General features: G+C 40.2%; 1 protein-coding gene across 2 annotated transcripts in view; it reads left to right on the plus strand.

Annotated features, from left to right (window-relative positions):
- The window catches only part of FNTA (farnesyltransferase, CAAX box, alpha), a 34,971-nt gene extending 24,869 nt beyond the window's left edge, over positions 1-10,102 (plus strand). For both annotated transcript variants that reach the window (XM_011957093.1, XM_011957092.1), the window contains 4 exons: positions 1,184-1,332; positions 7,202-7,264; positions 9,016-9,187; positions 9,466-10,102. In XM_011957093.1, coding sequence (XP_011812483.1) covers positions 1,184-1,332; positions 7,202-7,264; positions 9,016-9,187; positions 9,466-9,588 — 507 coding nt within the window. In that variant the 3' untranslated portion in view covers positions 9,589-10,102. The remainder of the gene's footprint in view (positions 1-1,183; positions 1,333-7,201; positions 7,265-9,015; positions 9,188-9,465) is intronic.
- The last annotated feature ends 244 nt before the right edge of the window (positions 10,103-10,346 follow it).

Here is a 10,346-nt window from a genome sequence, read left to right on the forward strand (position 1 = left end):
AGAGTGCAGTGGTGTGATCATAGCTCACTGCAGCCTTAAACTCCTAGGCTCAAGTGATCCTCTTCAGCCTCCTGAGTAGCTGGGATCTAGGCATGTGCCACCATGCCCAACTAATTTTTTTATTTTTATTTTTGTTATTTTTATTAATAAAAATATTGGGCATGCCACCATGCCCAGCTAATTTTTGTATTTTTAGTAGAGACGGGGTTTCACTGTGTTAGCCAAGTTGGTCTCAAACTCCTGACCTCAGGTGATCCGCCCACTTTGACCTCCCAAAGTGCTGGGATTACAAACGTGAGCCACCGTGCCTGGCCTGTCTTTATTATTTTTCCAGACGAGGTCTTGTTATGTTGCCTCAGCTGGTCTCGAACTCCTGGCCTCAAGTGACCTTTCTGCCTCAGCCTCCTGAAGCAGTAGGATTGCCCATGAGAGCCACCACTCCTGACCATGTATGCTTCTCTCCATGTATTTTAATGTAATTTTATCATATATGTGCACTTTTGAATGCTACCCTTTTACTTAATTTTCATTTTTGAATGCTGCCCTTTTACTTTGATTATTAATGTCTGCCAGGCATGGTGGCTTAACCCTGTAATCCCAGCACTTTAGGAGGCTGAGGTGGGTGGATCACCTGAGGTTGGGAGTTCGAGACCAGCCTGACCAACGTGGAGAAACCCCATCTCTACTAAAAATACAAAATTAGCCAGGCGTGGAGGCACATGCCTGTAATCCCAGCTACTCGGGAGGCTGAGGCAGGAGAATAGCTTGAACCCAGCAGGTGGAGGTTGCAGTGAGCGGAGATCACGCCATTGCACTCCAGCCTGGGCAACAAGAGTGAAACTCCATCTCAAAAAAAAAAAAAAGATATATTGATATCAAGTCACATCAAATTTATATCTATACTCATTCTCTTACTAGTGAGTTTGGTGGGGTTTTTTCCCCTCAAAATTTTCTTGGATGTCTTTTTGCCTGCTTTCTGTATGTGTCTTTCCAGGCTCTGTAATCAGTTTCATACTTACACCCCCCTCTATTTCCTTTACTTGCAGCTGTCACTACTTTCTGAATTTGTGATAAATCCTGTGTCCTCAGTTCCATCTTCTTTGTTGTTGTTTTTTTTAATTTTTATTGTTCATAAATAATGGGACATTTCTGATTGGATGATTTTTCTAAATTTTTCCTTTAGGAATTTACACTTTGGGAAAATGAGCTGCAGTATGTGGACCAACTTCTCAAAGAGGATGTGAGAAATAACTCTGTCTGGAACCAAAGATACTTCGTAATTTCTAACACCACTGGCTACAATGATCGTGCTGTATTGGAGAGAGAAGTCCAGTTAGTAATCTCCTTCACTTGCTCATTCATTACAAACATGTTTGCATGCCTACCATGTCTCAGGCACTGGGGATACAGCAGATCAAGATCCTACCTCATGGAACTAAAAGAAAGAGGACAGAGTACTGAGTGAAACATATGATGATAAATTTACAAATAATGTAGCATACCTCTACTTCGTTGTATCTTTAAGTTTCTTGAAATACTGCTACTGGAGATTGAAAAGAAATCTTAATGTTATGAGGTATTGTTTAAGAAGCTTTATTTTAAAACCATCTTATTAAATTCTGTTGCATTTTAGATAATCGTCCCTAGATGCCATGTTACCCTAGTGCAGGGTTTGGGGCCGGATTTTTTTTTGTTTTTGTTGCAGGGGGCTATCTTGTGTTTTGTAGGATATTTAGCAGCATCCTGGCCTTAAAACAAAAATGTTTTCAGACATTGCCAAATGTCCCCCGAGCGGTAAAGTCACCCCCAAGTTGAGAACCAGTATACAAAGAGCTATTATTAGAGCTAGAAATTTCTGAATTGGCATCAATTTCTATATTGTATCCATAAACATTAGTAGCCACGATTTTTGTGACCTTATTTGTCCATTGTGTGTGAGTGTCTGTTTCATAATTTGAACAGGCTTCTTGTTTTCAGAGCCTGATGAGATGGGAGTCATGATTTGAGTGTAAACATGTGTGAGTGACTGTTGGGTGGAGCTGATTGGTATGGTGCATCTCCTCTCCTCCAAGCTCTTGATGTTGCCTGGATCGAGGCAGCTTGCTCTTCTTTTATCTGCTCTATACAGGATTCCGGTGACTTAAAATTTATAAAAGGCTTTAATCCATGTCTCACCTTAACGTTCTGCTCTGGGCTTATGTCTGGAGCGTGCACTACCACTCAAGCACACTTTATGTTTTTTTTCTAGTGCTCTCCTATATAAAGCTCTACAGGCATACCTGGTTTGTTGAGCCTTGCAGATACTATGTTTTTTGTTGTTTTTGTTTAAACAAGTTGAAGGTTTGTGGCAGTCTTCCGTTGAGCATGTCTGTCAGTGCCATTCTTTATCACTGCATGTGTTCACTTTTGTGTCTCTGTGTCACATTTTGGTACTCCTCAGTATTTCATATTTTTTCGTAATCATTATGTCTGTTCCAGTGATTTGTGATCAGTCATCTTTGATCAGTCATCTATTGTAATTGTTTGGGGGTGCCACAAACTGCACCCATATAAAATAACAAATATCACTGTTGCATGTGTTCTGCCATCTCTCTCCCTCACCTCAGGCCTCCCTATTCCCTGAGACACAACAATATTGAAATTAAGCCAATTAACCCTACAATGTCCTCTGAGTACTCATGTGAAAGGAAGAGTGACACCCTCTCACTTTAAATCGAAAGCTATAAATGATTAAGCTTAGTGAGCAACACATGTCAAAAGCTGAGATAGGTCCAAAGCTAGGCCACTTGCACCAAATACCAAACTCATAAGAAAGAGTTCTTGAAGGAAATTAAAAGTGCTGCTCCAGTGAACACATGGACAAAACAGCCTTATTGCTGATATGAAGAAAGTTTGAGTGGCCTGGATAAAAGATAAGACCAGCCACAGCATTCCCTTAAGCCAAAGCCTAATCCAGAGAAAGCCCTAATTCTCTTTAATTTGATGAAGGCTGAGAGAAGTGAGGAAGCGGCAGAAGAAAACCTGGATGCTAGCAGAGGCTGGTTCATGAGGTATAAGAAAGAAGCCATCTCCATAGCATGGAAGTGCAAGGTGAAGCAGCAAGTGCTGCTGGAGAAGCTGCAGCGACTTCTCCAGAAGATCCAGCTCAGATCACTGATGAAGGTGGCTGCATGTAAACAGAAGATTTTCAGTGTAGATGAAACAGCCTTCTATTGGAAGAAGATGAGGTATAAGAAAGAAGCCATCTCCATAGCATGGAAGTGCAAGGTGAAGCAGCAAGTGCTGCTGGAGAAGCTGCAGCGACTTCTCCAGAAGATGTGGCTGCATGTAAACAGAAGATTTTCAGTGTAGATGAAACAGCCTTCTATTGGAAGAAGATGCCATCTAGGACTTTTCACAGCCAGAGAGAAGGCACTGCTTCAAAGCTTCACACAGCTGGCTGAATCTTGTTAGGGTCTAATGCAGCTGGTGGCTTTAAGTTGAAACCAGTGCTCTATGACGATTCTGGAAATCCTAGGGCCTTTAAGAATTATGCTGAATCTCCTCTGCCTGTACTCTATAAATGGAACAACAAAGCCTGGATGACACCACATCTGTTTACAGCATGGTTTACTGAATATTTTAAGCCCTGTTTGAGGTCCATTGTTCAGAAAAATTTCTTTGAAAATATGACTGTTCATTGACAATGGACCTGGTCACCCAAGAGCTCTAATGGGGATGTGCAAGGAGATGCCGTTTTCAAGCCTATGAACACAACATCCGTTCTGAAGCCCATGGATAAAGGAGTCATTTTGATTTTAAAGTCTTACTATTTAAGAAATAAATTTTGTAAGGCTATGAGCTGCCATAGATAGTGATTCCTCCAGTGAATCTGTGGAGTCGATTGAAAACCTTCTGGGAAGAATTTACCATTCTAGATGCTATTAGGAATATTCGTGATTCATAGGAGGAGGTCAAAATACCAACATTAACAGGAGTTTGGAAGAAGTTGATTCCAGCCCTCATGGATGACTTTGAGGGGTTCAAGACTTTAGAGGAAGAAGGAACTGCTGCTGTGGTGGAAACAGCAAGAAACTAGAATTAGAAGTGCAGCCTGAAGATGTGACTGAACTGCTGCATCATGACAATACTTGATCAGATAAGGAGTTGCTTCTTACGAATGAGCAAAATAAGTAGTTTCTCAAGATGGAATCTAATGCTGGTAACAACGTTGTGAAATCACATTGTTGAAATGACAACAAAGGATTTTTAATATTGTAAATATTACCTAAACTTAGTTGATAAAGCAGCAGCAGAATATGTGAGAGGATTGACTCCAGTTTAGAAAAGTTTTACTGTAAAATGCTATCAGACAGCATCACATGCTACAGAGAAATCTTTTATTGTTGTCTTATTTTAAGAAATTGCCACAGCCACCTCATCCTTCAGCACCCAGCACCCTACCCTGATCAGTCAGCAGCCATCAACATGGAGGCCAGACCCTCCACCAGCAGAAAGATTACGACTTGCTGAAGGCTCAGATGATCATTAGCATTTTTTAGCAATAAAGTATTTTTTAATTGAGGTATGTACATTGTTTTTTTTTAGATATGATGCTATTGCATACTAGACTACAATACAGTGTAAACATAATTTATATGTGCTGGGAAACAGAAAAGTCGTGTGACTTGCTTAATTGTGATAAAATCGCTTTATTGAACCTTCGATATCTGTAAGGTATTCCTGTACTGTTCAATATGGTAGCCACTAGCCACATACGGCTATTTAAGTTTCAACCAGTATGATTATAAAAAATTAAAAATACAGTTCTTTCATTGCACGTGTCCTATTTCGGACATTCAGTACCCGCATGTAGCTAGTGACTACCATATTGGACAACACATACAAAGAACATTTCCATCATCCCTGGCAGTTTTATTGAACATTATTGGTCTAAAGATTGACAGTAGTTAGTGGTAACAAAGTATTTTAAAAGTTGAATATGAAGAGTTTTCAAAATGCAAACTTTTAGCCTTTTCAGAGGCAGATCACTGGCTTCCTATTGCCAAATAGAAACAGAAATAATAACCCAAGAATCTAAAAGAGCTTCCTATACCTAGGATTTATTTTCCTTTTAAGATGGGTAAAAGAAGTATTTAAAATGTGAAGAGTAGCTGTAGGTATCTAGAATTTACAGTTTGTTAACTTTTTTTTCACTCTAAGCATACACAGATAGATGTATACAATTATTTTGTCATCTTTTTCCTTTTATTACAAAAGTAATACAGTGTAGTTATGGGGGAAATTGTACTGAATTCTATAAAGTAAAACGTCAAAGTCTTTTACTGTTCTTCATCCCACATCCCATTTTCCAGAGTGAGCTATAATTGGGTGAATTTTTCCAAACTTTATAAATACACTTGCAAACATTTATACACGGCAGCCTAATAATAATTATATAGGCATTGCCTTTTCACTTAATGTGTCATGGCCCTTTTTCTAGACTATGAGTGCATAGTCTTCTAGTACTACCAATAACAGCATTTGTCAAGCATTTACTATATGCTACTAATTCTAACAGCTCTCTGAGACACTTCATGAAGAACTTGAGGTTCCAGATAATTCTGTAATTTGCCCAAGAGCACATAATTTATGGGACCAGAATTTGAAGTGAGGTAGCCTGACCTCAGAGTTCATCGGGCTTTTTGTTTGTTTGTTTTCCTAAGAGACAGGGTTTCGCTCTGTCACCCAGGCTCAAGTGCAGTCACGGATCATAGCTCACTGCTGCCTTGAGCTCCTGGGCGCAAGGAATCCTCCCACCTCAGCCTCCGAGTAGCTGGAACTACAGGCATGTGCCACTGCACCCAGCTAATTGTTAAAATTTTTTGTAGAGATGAGGTCTCATTATGTTGCCCAGACTAGTCTTGATCTCCTGGCCTCAGGCAGTCTTCCTGCTTTGATCTCTGAAAGCGCTGGGATTACAGATGTGAGCCACCATGCCCAGCTAAAGTTCATGTTTTAACCATAAAAATAGGTAATGGTTTAGTACACATGTACATAAATAAAAATTTAGATATTGCCAAGATGAAATTAAGAATCTTAAATGACCAGCTAAGACCTGCAGGGACATGGTTTCACAAATAATTGGAAACATTAAGTCATGTAAAAGTAGTTGGAAAAATACTTTTATCATGTTGAATAAGTTTATTATTACTCTGTGGGAAAAAAAAATTTATAGTAACAGCACTGCAGCAGAACCAAGACTACCAAGCTTGTCAGTGACTTACTCATCTGAGCAATTATGTGGTGAAGCACGTTCTGTGGCTCCCTTGGGATTTGTGGTAATCGAGTCTGAATTATATTTAATCTGTTTAAGGGGAAGACAAAGGTATGGAGCACCCATTTTTGACAGGGAATCACATCACAGTTTACTAGTCATCTTGCTTTGACATATAAGAAATACGTTCTTACGTTGATTTTTCATTTTTATTCTTTGTCTATGTAATTTCCATGCCGTTTTTTAATGATAGCTAAAGATTATTGGGACGTAAGTAGAGCTTAGACTGCTTTTCCAAGGTTGCTTTACCAATAAATGGAAAGTCTCCTTCTTTTAGCTGATGTTTTCTTCAAAAGGAAAATCTTCCATATTATTTAAAGGAAATATTTTATGTTACTTTTATTCCTATTGTGAATTGAAGCTTTTAGATTAGTTTTGTGTCCTTCCCTAGAACTGAATTTACAGCTACAGCCTTAAGGTATTCTCTGATTTAAATATGACCTAGAGAGGTGCCACAGTGCACTAAGAGAGATACTGACACAAGTGAAAGTGTGTTTCCAAAGTTGCGCCACAATCTTAGTAAAACTGTGTCTCGGCCGGGCGCGCTGGCTCACGTCTATAATCCCAGCACTTTGGGAGGCCGAGGCAGGCAGATCACAAGGTCAGGATTTTGAGACCAGCCTGGTCAATATGGTGAAACCCTGTCTCTACTAAAAATACAAAAATCAGCTGGGTGTGGTGGCGGGAGCCTGTTGTCCCAACTAGTGGGGAGGCTGAGGCAGGAGTATGACTTGAACCTGGGAGGCGGAGGTTGCAGTGAACTGAGATTGTGCCACTGCACTCCAGCCTGGGTGGCAGAGCAAGACCCCGTTTCAAAAAAAAAAGAAAAGCGTCTCATCCTTGCACTGTTCTTTTAAAATTGTATATATATATTTTTTCTTGCAGATACACTCTGGAAATGATTAAACTAGTACCACATAATGAAAGTGCATGGAACTATTTGAAAGGGTAAGAGGTTGTTTTTGCTTTTTTTGTACAAAAGATGAAGTGGCTATATAATGCATCATGGAGTATATTCCATAATCAGATTCCAAAAGGATAGTAAAGAATTTTTCATTTTTCTGGACCTAAGAGCAGAAGTATAACAGCATTATGGAAACTCTCTGGAAAAGTGCCTTCTGCCCTTCTCTGCACCTCCCAAGTACCTACCAACACCGTTTTCAGAATAATCCACCAGTAAATAATGCCATTTTAATTGTATTCACGAATCCTGTAGTCTTTATATCAAAGAATGGGACATACACACACCCAGGCTCTGGTTGGCTCAGGAACACAGTAAAGCAGGGTAGTTTACAGGTAGATTTTGCCAATGGGCAGCCAGCCTTTCTGTTTTCATTTCTAGAGATCTCCACCTTCAAGTTAACCTACTCAACTAGAAAAGGTTTCACTTGCCTGGCCACTGTCATAACTAAGCTCCCTGTTGAACATAAGAGGTCTTCAAGGAAACTAGGCTCAAAGGAGCACAAAGTATGGAATCAGTCATCCTTGGAGATGTGTCAGGGGAGGTGCCTATAGTATCTGGAGATCACGAGGGATGAGAAGCCATCTCAAGAGAAGATGAGGGCTGGGCATGTTAGCTCACGCCTGCAATCCCAGCACTTTGGGAGGCCGAGGTGGGCGGATCACTTGAGGCTAGCAGGTCGAGACCGGCCTGGCCAACATTGCAAAACCCCATCTCTACTAAAAATACAAAAATTAGTTGAGCTTGTTGGTGCACACCTGTAATCCCAACTGCTTGGGAGGCTGAAGCATAAGAGTTGCTTAAACCCGGAGGCGGAGGTCAGGGTGAGCTGAGATCACACCACTGTGCTCCAGCCTGGGCGACAGAGCGAGACCCTGTCTCAAAGAAAAAAAAGAAACAAGAACATCTCTCCTGGTTTTGCCCTTCACTTTTTAAGATGATTTATTTTGTGTGTTATACAGTTTAAGTTATAAATGAATACTTTTAAACATCATTTTTTAAAACTTTTTTTACTTAGCTCTTAATTATCCTTTTTTTTTGGAGACAGGATCTCACTCTGTTGTCCAGGCTGGAGGGTAGTGGCATGATCATGGCCCACTGCAGTCTCGATCTCCTAGGCTCTAGTGATTCTCCCACCTCAGCCTCCCAAGTAGCTGAGACTATAGGTGCCACCACTAGGCATGGCTGATTTAAAAAAAAAATTTAGTAGAGACTAGATTGCTATTTTACCCAGGCTGATCTTGAACTCCTGGGTTCAAGTGTTCCATCTGCCTCTGCTTCCCAGAGTGTTGTGATTACAGGCATGCGCCACTGCACCTGGCCAGTTTTTAATTAACTAATGATCTATGATAAGACTCGTGTAATTTAAAAGTTTTCGGGAAGGGGAACATCACACACTGGGGCTTATCATGGGGAGGAGGGGAGGGGGGAGGGATTGCATTGGGGAGTTATACCTGATATAAATGATGAATTGATGGGTGCTGACGAGTTGATGGGTGCAGCACACCAACATGGCACAAGTATACATATGTAACAAACCTGCACGTTATGCACATGTACCCTAGAACTTAAAGTATAATAAAAAAAAAAAAAAAAGTTTCATGATAGTTTCAGCCTCATTCATTCAAAATAACTCTCCTTTTCTTGTTTGTGTTTCAGGGTTTATTTTCTCTTGATCTTTCTACTGCTTTTCTTCCTTCACAAAATCAAGTGTTTGTTTTTTTGTTGTTGTTTACAGGATTTTGCAGGATCGTGGTCTTTCCAAATACCCTAATCTGTTAAATCAATTGCTTGATTTACAACCAAGTCACAGTTCCCCCTACCTAATTGCCTTTCTTGTGGATATCTATGAAGACATGCTAGAAAACCAGTGTGACAATAAGGAAGACATTCTTAATAAAGCATTAGAGGTAAGCTGGTGGGGCTCAGTGCTATCATTTTTGATATCTGAGAATTGGTTGGCCCAATACCACTAATATCCATGTCCCCTTTCGACATCGTTACTCAGAATTCAGTGCAGGGCTATTTCTGGTTAGGGGCAGCATTGACATCACTTGGCAACACAGCCTGTGACTCTTAATATGTGTGTCTCATCTGAACGTGATTTAAGTTAAATTGTATTGGCTCAAGGGCATTTGCCCTTGAGATTGAATTATGTATTACTTTAATTTTTATTTTTCATTTTCAGTTATGTGAAATCCTAGCTAAAGAAAAGGACACTATAAGAAAGGAATATTGGAAATATATTGGAAGATCCCTTCAAAGCAAACACAGCACAGAAAATGAGTCACAAACAAATGTACAGCAATAACACCATCCAGAAGAACTTGATGGAATGCTTTTATTTTTTATTAAGGGACACTGCAGGAATTTAAAACGAGAGTGGTCCCTCTCTTTGCCTGTGGTGCGAAAGTGCATCACACAGGTATTGCTTTTTAACAAGAACTGATGCTCCTTGGGTGCTGCTGCTACTCAGACTCTAAGTAGCTCTAAGTAATGTGATTCTTCTAAAGCAAAGTCATTGGATGGGAGGAGGAAGAAAAAGTCCCATAAAGGAACTTTTGTAGCCCTATCAACGTGTAATCTAATCCCTTAGCATCAACTCCTCCCTCAGTGGTACACGCATCAAGATTTGTAGCAGTAATAACTGCGGGTCACTTGTATGTAATGGATATGAGGTAGCTGAAGTTTGGTTCAGTAAGCAGGGAATACAGAGTGGTTCCATCAGAGCTGGTCTGCACACTCACATTATCTTGCTATCACTGTAACCAACTAATGCCAAAAGAATGGTTTTGTAATAAAATTATAGCTGTATCTAAAAACAATGTCGCAGTAGTTTGATTTTTTAATAGCATTTATATATTATACAAGACATATTGTCTCAGAAAAGCAGTTAGAAAGAAAATATTGCAGCTGGGCGCAGTGGCTCAAGCTTGTAATCCCAGCACTTTGGGAGGCCGAGACGGGCGGATCACGAGGTCAGGAGATCGAGACCATCCTGGCTAACACGGTGAAACCCCGTCTCTACTAAAAAATACAAAAAACTAGCCGGGCGAGGTGACGGGCATC

The sequence above is a fragment of the Colobus angolensis genome, unplaced genomic scaffold, assembly GCF_000951035.1.
Source record: "Colobus angolensis palliatus isolate OR3802 unplaced genomic scaffold, Cang.pa_1.0 Scaffold433, whole genome shotgun sequence".
Taxonomy (NCBI): domain Eukaryota; kingdom Metazoa; phylum Chordata; class Mammalia; order Primates; family Cercopithecidae; genus Colobus; species Colobus angolensis.